At 33.5% G+C, this 22,889-nt stretch overlaps 1 protein-coding gene across 2 annotated transcripts in view; it reads left to right on the top strand.

The window, feature by feature from the left end:
• The window catches only part of LOC114335832 (solute carrier family 12 member 9), a 144,995-nt gene that overhangs the window by 37,265 nt on the left and 84,841 nt on the right, over nt 1-22,889 (top strand). For both annotated transcript variants that reach the window (XR_007697890.1, XM_050650106.1), the window contains exons 4-9: nt 763-897; nt 9,754-9,950; nt 10,474-10,687; nt 12,777-13,046; nt 18,243-18,649; nt 21,175-21,417. Coding sequence is in view for 1 of the 2 variants with exons in the window: in XM_050650106.1 (XP_050506063.1) it covers nt 763-897; nt 9,754-9,950; nt 10,474-10,687; nt 12,777-13,046; nt 18,243-18,649; nt 21,175-21,417 (1,466 nt within the window). In the remaining variant the exon portion in view is untranslated. The remainder of the gene's footprint in view (nt 1-762; nt 898-9,753; nt 9,951-10,473; nt 10,688-12,776; nt 13,047-18,242; nt 18,650-21,174; nt 21,418-22,889) is intronic.

The raw sequence follows: 22,889 nt of genomic DNA, 5'->3' as shown, positions 1-22,889 counted from the left end.
TTCAAAAAAAAAATTTCAAAAAGGAAAAATATTGAAAAATAGCCAAAGGTGGCAAAATTTTACAGACACCTCCAAAAGAATTGATTTTGCGGTGGACATCAGAACTCGTCACTGGATCATGTGAAACAAAAATCTCAAAAATATTTTATTACCTCATTAGTTTCTCGAAGTAACGCTGTCGAGTTTTTTATTTTAAACGATTTTTGAGTTCCTAGTATCACTCGGAAGTAAAAAAAATCGAAATTCTTGTAAAAATAAGGGGAAAATCAACATATTTATTATTGTTAAATAAAAGTATGAAAACTTAAAAAAAGTATGAAAAGTATGAAAAAGCAGTTTTGAGAAAAACGCGTTTTCTCAAAACTTGTTAGTTCTAAACTCATAAACTAAATTGTTAATTCGTTAAAATTAATTTAAAAATATATCCTAATGGTATTGGAGATTTTGAAAATGTTTATGTACCTATTCATCTGTTTAGAAGTTGATTTTGTTTTAGTAGGAAAAAGCTCCGTGGACATTTAGAGGAAATATCTTTCTTCATTATGTATACGTTGTTAGATCTGAAACGATTTCTGAGGTGGAAATCAAAACGTCAAAAACGTTTTTTCAGTAAAGTTGTGGTTACTTCGCTTTGAATACAGTAGATATTTATCACTGACAACATTTCCTACTAAAAATAAAACAATTTCTAGATGAACACCCTAAACACACGCAAACGTTTTCCTTCGTTCGCATCATTGTGAAACTTAAACTTTTTTTTAGTTATGATAAGCAGGACACTAGGGCCCGAGTTTGGGGGATCAATTGGTACATTATTTTTCTTTGCAAACATTGTTAGCAGTGCTCTTTATATATCTGGTTGCGTGGAAGGTTTAATAGAATTTTTTGGACCCTCAGGTTAGTATTTTAGTTTGTAGAAATATTGATAATTCAAAAATTCTAAATCTTAGAAATTATCTTGTTCTTCAAGTAGTCTGGGCTGATTATCGGAGAATAGCCCATTTTTGGGAAAAGTTATTTACCAGCAATTTAGCTGGAATCGAATCTTATGATTGTATATATTAATAATATAGATATGCAAAGTCCGCAGATAGTGTGCTACTTTTTTTATAAACAAAATGGCGCCCGATAATCGTGTTTTTTTCAATTTTTGCTCTATAACTCCAAAGATTTTAACTTTAGACCAAAAACACCCAAATAAAAATTCACCGCAATTAAATTCTGCATAGAGACGTGTTTTTTCCGATTTACTTCGACGAAAACTTTCCCCGGAAAAAGCGGGTTTTTCCAACAAAATCTTTAATTTTCAACTAAACTTTTAGATAAGTAGTTGTTAATCAATAATTAAATAACTTGGTAACGTAAAAGCCCTTTCCGTATATATTATAATTCCAGAAGCCGATGGAAATTGAATGAACAGTTTAGCAACAATTGAAATGTTAATTAAAAATTTACGGTCGCTATAATAACGACAATAATTATGATGCATAAGAATAACTGTGATTTTTTCATAAAAAGACACTATACCTATCTAATGTACTTTACAGAATTGAAATTGGACTATTTAAGCGGCCTCAGGAATATTTTAAAATTATAAACAATTTTTTGGCTTATAAACAAATAGAATATCTCGGGAAATGTTAAACTAAATTAAATTGTGAAAACGGTATTCGAACGACAGCGGCAGGACGCTTCTTCTAAAAGAAAAAACGTTTAATTATGATGAGTGGTTACTGAGATACAACCGGTCAAAGTTGACCTAAATTTACGGCAAAGATATAAAATAGGATCATAATTTTCAAACCATCACCTTTTTATTTTTGTCCTCTTTCTTCACACCAATTTTCATATCTTTAAAATCCTCATAACATATATTATTATAATAAAAAATATCGAATAATACGTGTGAAAATTGCCAAAAATAGCAAAATTCCAATCAAAAATTAGGTTGGAGAAAATTTAACCCTCAAAGTTCAAAATCGGTATACGTTAAAAAAAATGCATTTTCTCGGCTTCCCATGGAGCAATTTCCTTCATTCTTTTTTTGTTCCCAAGTAACTCGAGTAGAGCCATCGAACTAACGCATTATTAAATGTCAAACTTGCTTTTGTTTTGTTATAATAAATTAATTTATTTATTATAACACAATATTTTAATTTATTTAAATAAAAATTGTTTAAATAATTATACAGCTTTCAAATGAGAATATTTATGTTTTTAACTTTAAAAGGTACACTTGTAGTAAGTTTATCTAAAAAAAAGCCTACAACTTGAAAAAATATGTAATTTTCTGTTCTTATAAATAAATTAATCTATTATAACAAAACAAAAGCAAGTTTGACATTTAATAATGCATTAGTTCGATGGCTCTACTCGAGTTATTTTGCATTTTATTCCTTAGTCTCAGCATCCGTTATGGCTTGCAAATCGTAGAAGCCTCGGAGGTGTTACCAGAGAAGGTTCCCATTGTTTTCAGTCTGGTAGGATGTAGAATGACATTTTTGGATGTTGTTTTATGTGCTATTAGATTGAAAACTTAGGTTTTTGATAGCAGTTGCCGCTAGGGCATCCCTGCCATTTCGTTCGTTGCAATCCATGACTGCACGCCGGGGTTTGTCCTAGTTGGGTCAGAGAGAGCAGCATATGTGCCTCCTGATGAGAGACTAATAAGTTTCGAAACCGGTAGAGGTGCTTGCTGCACTCTCTGATTGGACTGGAATAATGATGCGGCTGTAGTTTCGTGTTGCAACGAAATTGAAAATGGTTATTCATTTTTTATTTATATTTACTCCCATTGCAGTACGAAGGGAACCATTCTCGTTGGGAATTTACCGCGCTGAGCAGATGGGACGTGAATTATAAATTGTAAAATTCCCTCATCTTCCTTAGTCTCAGCATCCGCTATGGCTTGCAAATTGTAGAAGCCTCGGAGGTGTTACCAGAGAAGGTTCCCATTGTTTTCAGTCTGGTAGGATGTAGAATGACATTTTTGGATGTTGTTTTATGTGCTATTAGATTGAAAACTTAGGTTTTTGATAGCAGTTGCCGCTAGGGCATCCCTGCCATTTCGTTCGTTGCAATCTGTGACTGCACGCCGAGGTTTGTCCTAGTTGGGTCAGAGAGAGCAGCATATGTGCCTCCTGATGAGAGACTAATAAGTTTCGAAACCGGTAGAGGTGCTTGCGGCACTCTCTGATTGGACTGGAATAATGATGCGGCTGTAGTTTCGTGTTGCAACGAAATTGAAAATGGTTATTTATTTTTAATATTTTATTAGTTTGCCAAGTTGGACAGCCAGAATTAGTTCGCTTCGGGATACACCACGGGCAGCTCTTGAAGACTGCGAAAAGAAGAAATCTAGGTCAACCGATGGTGGGACCCCCCAAATCGAATTAAATCTAAAGCTATCTTTCCTTATTTTATTTTACTCATATTTGAGTACTGAGGATGCAGTCTGTTGGAATTCTACATAAACGGGCAGGTGATGAATGTATTTTGTAGATTCTCCCATTGTCCGCTATTTATCGGGTTGTATGCTTTATAAATTTATAAAAAGATCAGGCAATAGATCGCCACCAAGGATTCTGCATTCGGACGTATAGAGAATTTTCTCTGTCTCTAGATAGATGTCACTAACGCCTCCGTTCGCATGGAATATTTTATTATTTTGTCTAGTTGGACAGCCAGAATTAGTTCGCTTCGGGATACACCACGTACAGCTCTTGAAGACTGCGAAAAGAAGAAATCTAGGTCAACCGAGGGTGGGACCCCCCGAATCGAATTAAATCTAAAGCTATCTTTCCTTATTTTATTTTACTCATATTTGAGTACTGAGGATGCAGAATTCTGTTGGAATTCTAGATAAACGGGCAGGTGATGAATGTATTTTGTAGATTCTTCCATTGTCCGCTATTTATCGGGTTGTATGCTTTATAAATTTGTAAAAAGCTCAGGCAATAGATCGCCAGCAAGGATTCTGCATTCGGACCTATAGAGAATTTTCTGTCTTTGGATAGATGTCGCTAACACGTCCGTACGCATATAATGTTTTATTATTTTAGCTAGTGAGACAGCCAGATTTAGTTCGCTTCGGGATACACCACAGGCGGCTCTGAAGACTCTTGATACAATAAACTACCCCAGATAATTGAAATAATATTGAAGAATAATATTTCAATCAACTATGAGCTCAATCTCCCAAGTTGTGAGTCCACCTTGTCCTAATCAAAAACATGAACAATAAAAATCCAGAATGGAGCAAATAAAACAATAATCTAACTAATCATGTTTATTTTTCATAAGAGACATAATTAATGCCTGGTTGCACCAACAGATCTTAAGCTCCAGCTTAGCTAAGCTCTACTTATAGATAGGGCCTCCTTGAGTATCACTTACGTTGCATCATAATTTTAGATTCTTACCTTATCAATTATATCTATTATTATATTATGGTATTCTAATTGTTATATATTATAATTATATTATATTAATTCTTATGATATTCTCGACTTAAGCTTAAGATCTGTTGGTGCAACCGGGCATTAGTGATGTATTAAAAGTTATATACAGTTATATTAAAAAAAAAGGGTACAAGTATTAGAAAGGGAAGTTAACGTCATCCTATTTGTGTACAACCGGCTGGGATTTTTGGAGGTTATCAAATGTCATAAGTGATCAAAAATGCAACTCATAGACGTCAAAGACGTTTAATTTGATAGAAGGTTTAACGTTACGTACAATAAAAAATTAATATGCCTCGTCATTTAAGTGAGATTGAAAAGGCTCAAATAATTACGAAAATGGAAGAAGGATGGTCAATTCGTGCGCTAGCAAATTTCTATAATAGAAATTTGAAAACAATCTTCAGAATTAAGCAACGATGGGTCCAACAACAATCATTAAAAAGAAAAGTTGGTTCAGGACGTTCCAAAGTATCCACTCCTCAACAAGATGCTGTTTTAGTTCAATTCTTAAGAGATAATCCATTTGCGACGTCGAAGGATTCAAGGATTCATACGGGATTTCCTGGTGCCCAACCTACTGTAAGCAGAAGGATCAATGAATCTGAATTAAAAAACCGACCAGCTGCTAAAAACCATTAGTAACTGTTGAACATCGGCAAGCAAGAGTAATATTTGCACTAAACTATATTTACCGCAACCCACAATTTTGGAACAACGTCATTTTTACTGATGAAAAGACTTTTCAGTCGACCTATAACGGTCAAATCCGTGTTTATCGACCAGCCAATACTAGGTTTGAAGAACGATATATTCACTTTCATAATAAATCTGGACGTTTTTCTGTAAATGTATGGGGTTGGATTAGTATACATGGACCTGGTGTTTGTTGGCGATTAGAGGGAAGATTTACTGCCGACAATTACATTAACGTTTTGGAACACGTAATGCTCCCTTCTATTGAGCAATTGTATCCTAATAATGCTTTTATATATCAACAAGATAATTGTTCAGTCCACACTGCCCCTGCCGTAAGGAATTGGTTTCAAACGCAAAACCTGGAAGTATTGCCATGGCCTGCGCACAGTCCAGATATAAATCCAATTGAAAACATTTGGGGCATAATTGTTAAAAAAATATATAAAAGAAATTTTATGCCACAAAATTCAGATCAATTGTGGATACAATCTTAGAGTGCTGGGAAGATCTTGATCCAAATATGATATCTAATATAATTCAAAGTAATGCCAAATAGACTAAATAAAGTTATAGAAGCAGACGGTTCTATCACCAAATACTAAATTCTATTTGTAACAGTCATTAAAATTATTCTTTATATAATTGTTGAATAAATGGTTTCGTCTAATTAATGCTCAACGCCAATGATTTATATTTTTATTAACCTGTGACATTTGATAACCTCCAAAAATCCCAGCCGGTTTTACACAAATAGGATGACGTTAACTTCTCTTTCTAATACTTGTACCCTTTTTTTTTAATATAACTGTACAAGACCTTGCCGAAACTTAACAGATCAGAGATTATACTTATTCGATGACACTTGGTATCTGTCTGCGGGTTCTTGGTGTCTTGCTGTTGTTTCTACACTGGCTCTGGCGACGTGGATGTTCTGGCCACCAGGCCTAAAGGTGTTGGTCGGTTGCTAGGTGTCTAGTTGCTATCGCTGCATCGCCGGCGACATTGGGGGCTCCAGTTTCAGGGAGTCTTCCCACGAGGTGAAGGGTTGATCAGTTGGTTTGTATTTGTCCAGAAAACTAGAATACATACAACTATATGAGACACCAAGAAAAAATTAAAGATATCCTTGACATTCAAGAAATAATTCAGAAATGTTGCAGAAAGGCAAGGTTAAACAAAATTAATAGTAATGATTAATATTAGTAGTTAAATAGTTGTGGATCACTACATACATATAGTCCTGTCGCCAGGGGGTACAACGGCCTCCTTAATTCAGATGGACTTACCCAAGTTTTTTTTATATATTTTGACCCGCAGAATACGAATTTTTTGGGTAACAGTTGATCCGGATGTCGATAAGATTGTTATAGACAAAGAACTTGAGGAATTACATAACAGCGATTTCTCGCAAAACAAAACATCTTTTTGTATTTTTTTGGTCATTTTAAGCAAAAAATATTCCTACCAGTTTTTTCGTAGAATGCATAGTTTTCGAGATAACCGCGGTTAAACTTTCAAAAAATCGAAAAATTGTAATTTTTGAACCCGAATAACTTTTGATTAAAAAATAAAGTAGCAATTCTGCTTACCGCATTTGACAGTTTAAGTCAAATTATATCGGTTTTGATTATTTGCATTGCTAAAAATGTATTATTTTATTGTTAAACAAAGCTATAAACACCTAGTATGTGAGTGATGTTTTCAATGATTTCTCATTTAAAATCGAAAGAGTAGGTAGAGTAGCTACGAGTGCAAGCGAGGCAATTTCTACGTAGTATGCGTTAAAACGCATGTATTAGGCACGGGAAACACTATGTGTTTATAGATTAGTTTAACAATAAAAAAATTAATTTTTAGCAATGCAAATAATCAAAACCGATATAATTTGACTTAAACTTTCAAATGCGGTAAGCAGAATTGCTACTTTATTTTTTAATCAAAAGTTATTCGGGTTCAAAAATTGCAATTTTTCGATTTTTTGAAAGTTCAACCGCGGTTATCTCAAAAGCTATGCATTCTACGAAAAAACTTGTAGGAATATTTTTTGCTTAAAATGACCCAAAAAATACAAAAAGATGTTTTGTTTTGCGAAAAATCGCTGTTATGTAATTCCTCAAGTTCTTTGTCTATAACAATCTTATCGACATCCGGATCAACTGTTACCCAAAAAATTCGTGTTCTACGGGTCAAAATATATAAAAAAAACTTGGGTAAGTCCATCTGAATTAAGGATGCCGTTGTACCCCCCCTGGCGACAGGACTAATATGAAAATAATAGATATAATGTGAAATATATGAAAAAACCACCATGAGGTATGAAACTAAAAAGTAAGGTTAGATAGGAACATAAAAAAGATTACGGATACATGCTTAGAAAAATGTGTACAGTTATGTTCAAACACTTACACCAAATAAGAACGTCTCTTTGAAAATGTGGCTATGAGGGTAGACATTGCTTTAAGTAGATTTTAAAATTAAAAGAAAAAATATTCTTCATTTTGACAAAGAGGAAGGGTTTCACTTGACATTGAAAAACTTCATGGGGGCTTAAAATTTGAAACGAGAAACGACAGTGCGATGTTACTGTCATGAACCACAGAACGATTGAATAAGAATCTTCTATGCTGAGGTAGAACAAGAATGTTGAGATCTGCCTATAAATAATGAAAGAGGGCGCCAACCAATTTTTAACAGGGAAACAGGTAAAACAAATATAAGATTATTATTAATGAATTAATAAAGAAGATAAAATAAAATAATTATTTAAGAATAAAATAGGAAAGATGTGACGTTTGTAACGTTACACTCTGAAAAGAAGAATCCTAGGTCAGCCGATGGTGATGGCCCCCGAATCGAATTATATTCAAAGCTGTCTTTCCTTAAAAGAATATATATATATATATATATATATATATATATATATATATATATACTCCTGGACAAAATTAACGCACCACTTTAATTAATCTAAATATTTATAATATAAACACAAAATAAAACTAAGTTACATTGAAATAATAATAAACACCTACAAAAAAGTCCAACATGACTTTATCATGATCTTAATTTGCCTTATTGTTTCTTTAAAAAATTGTTTTTGTCGGAAATGTGTAAATAAGCTAGCATAACTCCATATTGGAAAAAGAAAAAAATCAGTAAAGTAACATAGCAAGATGCATCTGGGTCAACATTAAGACCGTGTAGGCCCTCCTCTACTTCTTAGGACTGCATTTATGCGTCGAGGCATGCTTGATATCAAATGTTCAACAAAATCTTGCGGAATATTCTCCCATTCTTCAATAATGGCTTCAATGAGTTGGTTGTGATTGGCAATAGGGGGTCTACGACTTCGAATCTTCTTTTTTGAGATAGTTGCATAGATGCTGTATAGGATTCATGTCCGGACTGTTAGGTGGCCACTCTAATAATGAAATATCAACATCATTTAGGTAGCCAATAACCTGTCGAGCCACATGAGGACGAGCGTTGTCTTGCATGAATAAAAAATTAGGTCCAAGAAACGGAGCAAAAGGCATTACATGTTCGACAACAATGTTGTCTAAGTAATAATGGGCATTCATAGACCTCGTACGTATGGGGACCAACTCCGTACGAGCTTCAAAACAAATTCCCCTCCAAAACATTTTAGAGCCACCACCAAAAGGTACTTTAGGAGAGATATTGCAGCTGACAAACCTTTCTCCTCGCCTTCGCCAGACACGCTCACGACCATCTGGAGCTTTTAGGCTTACTCTAGTCTCATCGGAGAAAAGAACTCGTTTCCAATCATCGATGGTCCAATTTTGATGCAATCTTGCAAAATTCAATCTCTGAACCCTGTGTTCTCTGGTAAGCAAGGGTTTCTTGGCCGGTTTCTTGTTGCTCAATTCTGCTTCATGTAAACGTCTTCTAACTATTCGAGACGATATCGCGACTTTTCGAACATCTGCTAGTTCATTTTTTAGCAAATTGCTGGTGACTCTCCTATCTTTGAGAGCACGTTGTCTCAAAAAACGATCATCAATTTGATTTGTGAAACGTTTTCGCCCTTGCCCTGGTCTTCAATGGTACGACCCTGTTTCATTATATCGCCTCATCTTGCGACTGATGCTGAAATGATGTCTTCCTAACAAACCTGCAACGTATCGCATTGCATATCCTTCATCTAGGAGATTCGATGCTCACACTGCCTCCTCCATTGACAAATTTCTTTGGCGCTTCATTTTTTTGTTTGATTTTTATGCAAATGAACCTCCAAACATGCATGTGATGAAAAATATCACAATAAAAGCTTGTTTCTCACAAGCGCTTTGCTTTAATCGGCACTTTTTATGAAAAATTTAACTCACTTTTAGTCTAAAATGAAGTTTAATACAAATTATTGTTAAAAAAAAAGACTATTATTAGCTTACATAACAACTTTCACAGTCAAACAAGGTCCATAGGCAACTTGTCGTACAGTAAATTATCAATAAATAAAGATTATTGAGAAAAATATGAGTGGTGCGTTAATTTTGTCCAGGAGTTTATATATATATTTTATGAGATTGTTTTTTTTTCTTTGCGTGCTTTCTTTGTAAATTTTATTTTTTAGGTTATTTGGTAGCTGGTGTCATTGAGAAAGGTAGATGGTATGGATTCCTGTATGGAACTTTATTAAATATTTTAAATCTCTTTATATGCCTCATTGGAGCTTCGATGTTTGCAAAGACTTCTCTATTTATATTGGTGCTGGTGTGCAGCTGCTTGGGAATTACATTTTTCAGTTTTTTCTATGAGGGCTTTTTGGAGGTTCGTTGAAAATTATTATTTGTTAAAATATGTATTAAATTAAATATACTCTACTTGATGGAGGATATCAAATTGTGCTATATAATCTAAGATCCGATATAAAAACGAACTTCACCGATCTGTTTAATAGATAAAATTATGGTAAGATAAAAATTAAACAGACAGTCATGTCTATACAAAAAGAAGGAGAAGAACTTATTAAAATTAACATTATAGGATTTTTCAGGGACTAATTTTTCATTCTGGGTTTAAATTTTTCAGAAATACTTATTAGTTTTCTCAGCATTCGAAAAAAATGAATGCATTTAAAAGCATTGGGGCGAAATTGTGCGCCTACGCTGTTAAGCTGTTCAATATTGGTTTCATATTGAACCTAATACTATAGGTTACTCTTTATTTCTTCCTGATATGCCATTGTGTTAGTAATCGCAGTGAATGTAATATTTTCCATACCTCTTATCTCCACATTATTAACAGATATAAAATATAATTTATTGTTGTTAATTTCGTATTATTTCTATAGGTTCCCATCCCTGATACAAATACATTGATTCAAAATGCCACGATGCCTGTTACGAGAAATTATACTGGGCTTTCTAGTGCTACATTTAATAGCAATTTGTTTCCTCAATATGGACAAGATTATACTGCCAAAGGAGAGCTAACTTCCTTTGCGACAGTATTTGGTGTTTTGTTTTCTGGAGTTACAGGAATCATGGCTGGGGCCAATATGAGCGGTAAGTTATTTATATTTTTGATACTTTGATAATAATTTAGTAATGATATTTATTTAAAGATTCTATTTGAAATTGCTTATTTACTTTTTTGTCTAGTATTGCATTTGATGTTGATTATAAATAACGTAGCTTATTATGATGCACCTAGACCCCGATTGACCGCTGAAGATTCCGGCCTATTTAATGTAATTCGACGTAAACAAACATTTCATTACCTGTTTAAATTAAAAATTAAGCGTTTTGTAATAACAAAATTGCCTTTCCGATGCGACATCTAATCTTTTGGGTATTGCCTCACGACTCATTGATTATAGTTCATAAGTAGTTGCGCCGTCGTGCACTGACGCTATATTTATAATAAGGCAGGTTCAAAAGAAACCTATGCTATATGCTATGCTATCCTATATGGAAACTATAAGTTTTTACAAAAAAGTTATTATTGTCAAAATTGAAGCTAATAAAAAATTAAATAAACTCCTTACTAGAAAAACCTTTCAATGTTAACTAGAAGTGAGTTATAGGTAATTGAATGTATATTTTTTCGGCGAGTACGCAAATCTAAGTATTCAAGCTTAAATAACGGGAAAATGGTGCATTTTATTACATAAACTTATTAAACATTTGTCAAAGTACTTGGAGATGTCTGTCAAGCGAGCCCCCAAACAAGTTCATAGCATTACAATTTATACTCCAAAAATTTTTCAAAATTTATCTTAAAAAATTTTTTCCACAAAATGTTATTGTTTTTTTTTAATAACTCCGTTAGTTTTAAACATATCAGGTTCACTTAAAAACCGTTTGAAAGCTAATTCCAAGGGCTATTAAACCACGTTGTACTTAATCTTTTCAACTCATTACTTTTTTAAAAATAAAAGGTTAAATGGTCTCGGTGACATGGTTCTCGTAGCAAAATTTAAGCTTTAAACGTTTATATCTGGGTTATTTTTACGCTACAGAAATAGTATAACAGGCAAAATACAGATTGGTACAGAAAAAAGTAAAATTTGGTTATGTTACATTTTTTACGTATATTGGCATTTTTGGAGTTATTATCAAAAGAAAATGAAAATTACGATAATTTTAAAAATTCTGATTTTTTTAAATTATATCTTTTTTTAAATATGCATTCTAAACCTGTCAAAATTGTTGAAATCATTACTTATGCTAATATAAAGAAATTATTGTAAGGATCACTTTAAATTTTAATTTCTGTATAAATGGCGTATGTTTTATTTTTCACTTTTTCCTAAAAAATTCGAAAGGGTTCTTTTTCATCATAACTTGCTTAATTTTGGTGCTATTAACTTCTTCTGAAGCTTACTTGATAGGTATCCCAAAGTACTTTGACAAGTGTTTAGCAGATATATTTTATAAAATGCATCGTTGTCCCGTTATTTAAGCTTGAAAAATTATATTTTAGTACTCACCGAAAAAAATGTACATTCAATTACCCCTAACTCACTTGGAATTAACATTAGTTTAGGTATGGAAGTTGGATGTGTATTTAATTTTTTGTTATCTTCAATGTTGGTAATAATAACTTTTTTGTAAAAGCTTATAGTTTTTGAGTTATACGTGAAAAACAGCTTTAAAACATGCATTTTTTTTTTCGAAAGATTGAAATTTTTGATCTTTAATAACTCAAAAAGTATTGATTTATATTAATAACTTTATATAACAAATTTTGCTTAGAATTTGTCCCTATATCGATTGATGGTATCATTTTTAATCAAACGATTTTCACCCCCGAGAAGGGGTGGCATCCACCCCCAGGGTAAATGCGCAAGTTGGTATTATGTCACTTTTGGTACTTGAGGTACCCTCTAACTACTCACCAATTTTCATGAAAATCGATGAAGGTTCAACGAAATCGAAGGTGAAAACCTTCAGTAACTGCACTATAGAGCCTCTTCAAAAATGTGCTCTGGGTACAAATTGAATATCAGCGGTGAAATAATGCACCCTTGTCTCATTCCCCTTAAGATTTTGACCTGATCTTTATATTCTCCATCTATTCGGGCACCGCTGATTGTAAAAAGTTCTTAAAAACGCACTTCTCGTAAAACATTAACCATATTTTATATTTAAGGTGAGCTGAAAAATCCGGGAAAATCCATCCCGAGAGGAACTCTCTCCGCTGTAGGCTTTACGTTCATCATTTACATCTTCATATCCTTTCTAACTACTGGTACCTGCACAAAAGAGCTATTGCAAAACAATTACGTATATATGGCTGGAGTAAGCGCTTTTCCTGCAAGTGTGGCTATTGGATTAATCACCGCTACGTGGTCTGCCAGCCTTAGTAACATCATAGGCGCTTCTAGGGTTGTTGAAGCTCTCTCGAAGGATAGAATTTTTGGTAAGATATTTTTAAGATATATAAATATTACCGTTAAAACCCGACTTCAGTTAAAACCCGAATTAACTAGGAAAAACTAGTTTTAACTATGCGCTTTCGACAATTCTAGTTTTAACTAGTCAAAACTACAGTTGACTGCTAAATTGATTAAAACTAGGAATCCCGAACGAATTTCATTTAAAGTTCAAACTAGTATTTACTGGAATTACTAGCGAATACCAGTTAAAATCGTTGCGAGAAGAGACAGATGCGGTTTGGCTTGTTAGGAGTAGTGTTATAGTGGGCAGTGTGAATAAAATTGTAGTATCCACTTAAAGTACTTGTTTCCTAGCAAAAGCTAACATTTTTGTGAATAATATTAAGTCTTAGCTTAAAGTTATAAGTTTATTCTGTTTGCTTTAAGTATGTTCTGTCTTTTTGTAGTAGAAGCTTATTTAGATGTGAATAAAATACAGCATTTACTGAAATTTTAAACTAACAACTTTGAATTTTTTAAGCCAGGTTATGTGCAGCTTAAAAATTTGTCTTGTATAGAACTTCAATCGAACACATTTAAAAATGGCTCAATTTATGAACATCAGACGTCGAAAATATTATTCTCAACGAAGTGAGTGTCGGGATGAGGAATATCATAATTTATATCGTTTTTCGAGAATTAATGTGGAGTGGTTAGCAGAAAATTTCCTTGAAGACACTGGAGAAACAAGGGGAGGAGCATTAAATCCCAGACAAAAAATGCAGATATTTCTTCGATTTTTAAGTGATCCTGGATTTCAAATTGGAGTTGGAAAAGATGAAGGTGTTCATCGAACAACAGTGAGTAAAACTGTGAAATTTGTTTTGACTAAAATAATTCAAAAATCACATATTTGGTTACGTTTTCCTTTAAATAACATTGCTGAAGCACAACAAGAGTGGAGTGCTAAGTATCAGTTTCCTTGTGCATTTGGTGCTGTTGATTGTACACATATAAGAATTCCGAAACCATCTGAGCATGGAGACGAATACTATAACAGAAAAGGGTACTTTAGCATAAATGTACAAGCAACATGTAATACAAAAGAAGAATTTACTTCCATAGACGCTCAGTGGCCTGGGTCAGTACACGACAGTAGGATACTAAAGAATTTTGCAATTTATGTCGAAATGAATAATATGGTGTTATTAGGTGATTCTGGTTATGGAATCAGACGTTGGCTGATGACGCCATACAGAAATCCCGAAACTAGTGAAGAAATTGCGTTTAACACACTTTTCATGAAAGAAAGAGTCATAATCGAAAGGTGCTTTGGCCAACTGAAGAGAAGGTTTCCAGTTTTGCAATATATGGTTAGCGTAAACCTAGACAGAGTTGCATCTGTTATTATTAGTTGTGCTGTACTTCATAATATATCAAAGTATTTAAATGATCCACTTCCTGTCGATGAAGAAGAAGATATCATGAATGACGAAGAAGAAGAAGAGCAATACAATTTAGAAAATGACGCTGAAAATGTTATGAGAAGGGGACTCCAACGGAGAGAAGAAATCAAACATTTAATTTACCAACTAAACATTTAATTATATAAATTGTTATAGTTATAAATTCAAAATTATATTCAAAAACTGTTTAAACAAATAAAAATATACAGGGTGTGTACCTTAAAAAATATATCATATTTGATAATTTATAACATTGTATATATTTTATCTAAATATAAAGAAGTTGAAATTTCGGGACCTTCGTTTTCGGGACCTTGTTTTTCGGGTAGACTTTGATGTAGCTTGTTCAATAAAAGTTGTTCTCGCTCGATCGGCATGCGCGTAAGTTTTAACTGCTCAAGAAGAATAATTTTGCAGTCTCATCTGTTTCTTGCCCTTCCAGCTTATTTCTTTTTGCTTGTGATGGTGTATTATAAGAGGAAGGAGGAGGAGGTCTGACTAAAACGTGCCTTGTCTTCGCTGGTTTTTGCATTTCTACATTTTCCATTGGCTTCAATCCCGTTGTCGCCGCTCCAGAAATTTTATGCAATGTTGGGTTTTTCTCATCTTTATCTATAATGCCCAGCAATTTTTTTCCCAATCTTTCAAAATAATTTTTTTTATTTCCAGTTGTTTTCATATCTGTTTTCTTTTTTAATTCGTTTTTCATATTTTGAATCTTTTTTTTTCAATTGTTTTACATTAACACTTTTGCCATAAATCGTGGAAATTTCCTTATTTTTTCTTATTAATGGCAACTGTGATTTATCAAATAAAACTTTGTGATTAGATAAAGCCTCTATGAAGCGCAAATTGCCACTTTGTTCTTCACCGACTTCGGATTCAAGAGATTCACTGTCGTACTCGGAACTCAATTTTAACACTTTTACAAACGTGTGTCTGCTAATGTTTGTAATAAATAACTAAATAAACTGAAAAATCTGTTGACAAAAATAGAATACGGCCGGTTTTTATAAGTTTTTTCTAGATTTCTGTTTCCTGTTGTTAGTTTAAACTTAAATTTTTTAAACGTTTATATCAATGTATGTCAACGGAAGAAGAGTAAGGCGAAGAGGGGTCTTGTGTCGAAACCTATATTGCATTCAGAAATGAATAGTCTTTGTCAGCTAGATTTGATCGATATGAAGTCACACAAGTATCACGGCTACAAATTTATTATAGTTTACCATTTAACAAAATTTTTGTTGTTGTGACCACTACAAAGTAAGAGGGCGAAAGAAATTGCTTATCCATTAAAGGATATATTCTTGACTTTTGGCGTACCATGCATTTTACATTCCGATAATGGCTGAGAGTTCGTTAATGCAGTTATAAAATGGCCTGAGGCAAAATTAGTTTATGGAAAACCAAGGCACAGCCAGAGCCAATGTTCAGTCGAGCGAGCTAACCAAGACATCGAGAAAATATTAGCAGCCTGGATGCCAGACAATAACTTAAAAACGCGGTCAAAACGACTCGGGTTCGTACAATTTATGAAAAATAGGGCTTTTCATTCTGGCAGAAAACACTCGCCATATCGTGCTATGTTTGGGATTTCTTGGTTTCCGGAATAATTTCTTAATTTACCAACAGGAATGCATTAAATTATTGGCTTAATACTTGCTTAATACATAATGTTACCTGTTTTACAATGTGTTTTACATTAAAATATGTCACCAAATAAAATATTTATTATTTATTAACCACATAAACACCTGTCAACGCCAACTTCACGTCAGAAATTGTAAACAGTATGTGACGTCAGTTCCGTCCCAGATTAGATGCATGTAAAAGTATACACAGTTAGACCGCTTGGTACTTGCCCATTCTTGGACATTTTATTTTTTCTATATCGGAATTTGACATATCTAAAGAAATGTTTTATCATCTACAAAAGTACCCGAAAATATTTTCTTAAGAATTGCTGCTAGATGTACTGCCATAGGGAAAGGTTAAGGATTTACACGTTGCATATGCAAGAACACTTGCAACACTAATAGATGCTTCTGTAAAAAGGGCCCCTTATGCAACGCTAAATGCCACGATAGCCCAGCCTTGCAGAAACAAATTGTTCCACACAACTTTTTTTATTCTTAAATCCAAAAAGAAGTGGTTAATAATTTATTAGTGTTTTGTTTTTACTATTGTTCAAGTATTCAGATTTAGTTTCTTTTGTGCACGAGTAAATGCACCATTTAAACTATACCGTATTTCAGACATGCGATTAAGTGTACGGATAATAGGACCACTGCAAACTAAATGAGAATTGTGTTGACAACGCTGCCGCTCTCAACGGCAGCGGCTGTGAAAGGTAGTATTAGGCAGATACTTGTAGAGGATTATCGCTGTTAACTGCTGTGAAATATTAAGATAATTTATTTATGATAATTCACAGAATGGCAATCCCGCTTGCAATATACCACCATACTGATTCTAACGTCTGTAATGGAGAATAGTTATTTTACCTTGTGCAGTATTTTACGTTTTAGAGTTGTTATTTACAAATAACCGGGGTAGCAAATTATTTACCGAGTTTTAGTTGAACCTAGAAATTACAGAAAAGTTTAGTAAAAACTAGTTTTGACTGAAATACTGACAATGAACAAGAAAGAACAAAGAATTGTATTTATAAAATACATTGTGAATGCGAACAATTTTATTTAGGTGAAACATCAAGACTATTATACGTTAGAATAAGTGAACATCAGTCTTATATTAAAAATAGAGAATTTGATAGATCTCAAATATGTCAACACGAATGGGATAATGAACATAGAGTTCAGTGGAGAGATTTAAGTATATTCTAATTATGCTAAATGAAACCAATTGTGTCGCAAATTCCTCGGTAGAATGCAGTAGGATGTGGTTACTCATACTGAAAGAGGAAGTCAATAGAAAGAAAATACCATCATTAGTAAGTCAATAACATATGAGTTAGTACATATTTTATATTTTAGTATTACTTATATATCTATGTATTATTAATATTATTTATAATTTAAACAACATATATTTTATATATTAAAGTCAGAATTTGGTATTAATTTTGAGAGTATTCTAAATGTCGGGAAACGACCAAATACTTACAATGTCGGGATAGTATCACGAGGTTTTTTCCTGGGTTTCCCTCGTGATTTACTATGGAATCTCTAACGCGAGAATTTTACTGTCACCGTTGCAATTGGTCGTCTTTTTTAAAGACAGATCACATGCTATGATTTTTTTTGTGGCGGATATTTTTGAGTTGGGGTTGATTTCGTGTAATCGAATGAACTATCTTTCAGTAAAGTCGTCCCAGGAACGCAACTCATAAATATTTGCAATATCATTTTAAAGTTTTCTACTTTAAAATGTATAATATATGTCTGAATTGTCGATATAAATGAGTCAGATTAAATAAATTATTAGAAGAATTTTTTACTAAGCAACAACATTTTTGTTTAATTTAGTAGTTTTTATTTTGACAACGACACCCGATTTGGGCGTCGAAACGTTAATACAATAAATTTTTTCAATTTAATTGTGGCTTATTTCCCATCTAAATAGTTAATTATTTGAAATTAAATTAAAAATTAAAACCACACTCAATAAGAATAGACTTTGTTGTCATTGAATATTAAAGTTATTCAATCATAATTTTAAATTTGTATTAAGACATAATTAACATTGAATTTACAAATTTGAAGATGTTCCTAGTTTTTGTTTAGTACCTCTCATATAAAATACTGTTTTCAGGTCCAATCTTAAACTTTATACCAAAAGGTACATGGAAAGGAAATCCAATAGCAGCAGTGGTGCTCTCAGCAGTACTGGTCCAGTTCATCCTTCTTATCGGTTCTCTTAACATCATCGCCCAATTGAACTCGGTTCTGTTTCTGTTGAGCTATTTGGCTACGAATATAGCCTGCTTGGGACTAGAATTAGCAGGTGCTCCAAACTTCCGTCCGTCGTTTATGTACTTTACGTGGCACACGGCTCTCTTGGCGTTCTTGGGGACGATGATCATGATGTTCGTGATAAGTCCCATCTATGCAGCCAGTAGCATACTGCTGTGTTTGATATTGGTGATCGCTCTGCATCTGTTTTCGCCCTCCAAAGAAGCTCAGTGGGGAAGTATATCACAAGCTTTGATATTTCACCAGGTAAGCTATACTGATTTTATTAATTTATGTTATAAAATATGAACATCTTCTACATATGTTTTTACTCTCGTATCGGGCTTAACAATCACCGCAAATAAAACAAAATGGATAGTGTTCGGAAAAATGAATATCGAAGACTCAGTACTAAAATTAGACCTGGAACTAAATCCTGGAAAGGGTGGAACACTTTAGGGGTAGCTGGATTGACTGCAGGGTTGAAAGTGATGAGGAAATTTCGATCAGAATACAACTTCCACGAAAAAGCTTTATTAACTGGCGCTCTATATTGTGCAGTAGAAGTCTGTCGTTGACCAAACGTCTAAGAGTATTGAATTGCTACGTCTGGTCTGTTTTGTTCTATGGATGTGAAACTTGGACAACAAAAATAAAAAATCTTAATATAATTTAGAAGTGGTCGAGTTGTGGTATTACCGTCGAATGATCATAATCTCGTGAACAGCACACATATCTAATGAACATGTGCTATAGACCATGCACAAAGAGCGAGAAGTGATCAACATCCTAAAAATGAGAAAGGTTCAATACTTCTGTCATATAATGACAGAGAACCTAAATATCGCTTACTCCGGTTGATCATTCAGGGCAAAATCGAAAGAAAACGCTGGATCGGAAGAAGACAACTGTCGACTGCGTAACATTAGACAATGGACAAGTCGAACGGTCGAGGAATTGTTTCATATAGTTGCTGACCCAGCTTGCATTTCATCAGCTTGTTAATACGACGATAGTCAACGCTTGAAAACAAACACGTCACACAAAGATTTTAATAAATCCATTATAATAAAATATCAACTGTACTTTAAAGTGTCTAACTCTGTTAGAGATAACCAGACAAAAATACTTCGAACCGAAGGGAAAAAGGCAGTAAGTGATGGAAAAAGAAGGAAAATGGACTCTATAGAACAAATAAGAGGAAGGAAAAAAATGTACAAAAGCTTATATTTAAAATGCGTTCTATAGGGATATGGAATAAACCTTTTTTGTGAAATGAAGTAAGTCATAAAATAATCATAATATGGAAAACTCATGAAAATAATATTTCAGGGAAGTATTAAATACAAAATAGAAGACAAAACGGAGAATAATGTATATGAACAATATTAATATTTGTAAAATTGTCATATTTGGAACAAATCGATTGTGGGTTGCAAAAGCGTCATTTAGCTTCGTCAAAACTACCCGAATTTTTATAATACCACCTGAAAGATCTTTTAAGTTTACCCGAAATGAACATATGTTTAGTCCAACAGATCTAGGCTTTAGGAATGAATGATAAACTTTACTTAATTTTTACATCACATAATCTGTTAAGACGAGCAAAATTGAAATAGCTGAGACATTTAAAAAAGAAGAACGAGAAAGGAGTACCAAAGATATTGATCAAAAACCACAAAACAGTACTTGTTAAGGTATGTATAGATATGCGCGCCACGCACTTGGCGCCGTTTGTGCGCCGTGCGTTCTTGGCGCCGACAGAAGTTGGATCGTGTGCGCACCGTTTGTGTGTCACTTGAAAACACGTACTAACGCGTACTAATCTAACGAACCCGCCACGAACGCGTACCGCACACACGCAGCGAAGTGTTCGGCGCGCATATCTAAACGTACCTTTACGTTAACACTTCCCTACATACTTTAAGGGAACTTTAAAAATTTCGGGTGTATGCATACAACTGTCATTGGAGATGGATATAAACCAATTATGTTGTATACAGTGCTGGTCAAAAGGTTCCTCCCCCTCTTATCTTTTGAACGGTTATACTTATAATATTATAATAGTGCAATTGAGTGGGTGGAAATAGACGGACGTAGGCTTTTCAAATGGTCATAACAGGTGACGTATTAGTGACAGATGACGTTATAGAGCCACTTTGGCCGATAATTTTAAATGGGACCTTATGGTAAGTGATATCTCGTTTGAAAGTAATGAAAATACCTATTCAATACTAATAATTTTGGTTGGGTTTAAGTTGCTTTTGATGAATAAATTAAATAAATACCAAAATTGTAGGTTCGCATTTAATTAATAAAGATTCAAACGTCCGCCTATGGTTACTTGTCAAAAAAGTTGACGTTGACGTAAAACAAATAGAGAATTGGAAAACGTCAACTTTTTGACCAGTAACCATAGACGGAAGTTTGAATCTTTATTAATTAAAAACGAAACTGTAATTTTATATTTATTTAATTTGTTCATCAAAATTAACGTAAACTCAAACAAAATTAGTATAATTGAATAGGTATTTTCAATGCCTTTCAAACGAGATATCATTTACCATAGGGCCCCATTTAAAATTATCGGTCAAAGTGGCTCTGTAACGTCATCTGTCACTATTACGTCACCTGTTATGACTATTTGAGAAGTCTACGTCCGTTTATTTCCTCCCTTCAAATTTCACTATTATAAATATAACCATTGAAAAGATACGAGGAAGGTGGGGACTTTTGACTAGCACTGTATAATTTTTAAGAAATTATTTACTTATATCTATGATTTATTGTAGGTACGAAAATATTTATTGCTATTGGATTCTCGTAAAGATCATGTAAAGTTTTGGCGTCCACAAGTTCTCCTATTGGTAAACAGTCCACGATCATCCTGTCCTCTCATAGATTTTGTCAACGATCTCAAAAAGGGTGGCTTGTATGTTATAGGTCACGTTGAAACAGGAGAAATGAGCGAAGAAGGCGTTGATCCGACTTTAAATCAGGCACCCCATTGGTTGACGTTAGTTGATCACCTCAAGGTAAGATGGAAGAAAGAAATAAGTCTGGCGCCCACTTATACGGAACAGCCCGCTACGGAACGGACCGTGACGATCGGCATTTTAATATGTGCGTGTATTCAAACGGCTTAGCGCGATGTGCTACGATTCCGTAAAGGAGGCGCTGAGCCATTTGAATACACGAAAATATTAAAATGCCGATCGTCGCGGTCCGTTCCGTATAAGTGGGCGCCTTAATATTATACTGGGTTGGGATAAAGTATGGAACCAAGCTAATATCTTTGAAACGAAAAGAACAATATTTATGAAACTTTGCATGCAAGTACAGTGACGCAAAAGGCATCTGTTGCCATATTTTTTGTTACTATTCCACTTCCGGTTTCACCGGAAATACTCCTAACTTATTTAATTTAAATGGTACACCCTATATATTTTTGCGGATTTTAAAAGAACTTGTTATTTTTAATTCATACATACCAAATTTGGTAGAGAAAATTTGTTAAAAAGTGTCTGTAGATAATTTTTTGTATTAATACAACGTAATAGAAAATAAACGAGTACCATCTATACTGTAGACTAAAATTGTTGTTTACATGCACTGCATGACTTATTTGAATTTAGTATAGTAGGTAAAACTGTTACTGAACTAATTGACAGAAATAAGTTGTATTAAAAATGGTTCATTTAAGTGGAAAAGATCGTATTGAAATATTAATGATAATAGTTTATGGTGAATTTTCATTTTTTGGAAGTGAATTTTCCAAATTGGACGTAGAGGATTCATAGAGTGGCCCGCTCGTTCTCCGGACCTCAACCCGTTAGATTTTTTTCTTTGGGTTATCTAAAATTACGTGTTTACGTTAGGCGACCAACATGCTTGCAGGATTTGAGACAAAGAATAATAATCGATGAATGTGAACTAAAATGTGGAGAAATCTTGCAAAAAGTGGCTCACGAATTTATTTATAGGCTTGCGCGTTGTCAGGAGGTGATCAGCAAGCATTTTCAACATTTGAAATTATTTTTTTTTTATTTTTAATATCATTGGTCTAACGTAAATAAATTAACCTATTTTTTAACTGAAAGTGATTTATTTCTTATTTTAATAGTTTTTTCTTCCAAACTTGGTATGTACGAATTAAAAATAACAAGTTCTTTTAAAATCTGCAAAAATATACAGGGTGTCCCATTTAAAGTAAATAAGTTAAGGGTATTTCCGGTGAAACTGGAAGTGGAGTAGTAACAAAAAATATGGCATCAGATGCCTTTTGCGTCACTGTACTTGCATGCAAAGTTTCATAAATATTGTTCTTTTCGTTTCAAAGATATTTGCTTGGTTCCATACTTTATCCCAACTCTGTATAAAAAGTTATGAAAATAGTATAATACTTACTTCGCGGTAGGTTAAAATTAAACTATATTTTTTATGAAAAATGAAAGGTAGCTTTTATTTTAATTCGTTCAAAGGTGACCACTATCCTCTTAGGTACATT

This window comes from Diabrotica virgifera, chromosome 1, assembly GCF_917563875.1.
Source record: "Diabrotica virgifera virgifera chromosome 1, PGI_DIABVI_V3a".
NCBI classification, from domain to species: Eukaryota; Metazoa; Arthropoda; class Insecta; order Coleoptera; family Chrysomelidae; genus Diabrotica; species Diabrotica virgifera.
This window is presented reverse-complemented; position numbering and strand designations above follow the sequence as displayed.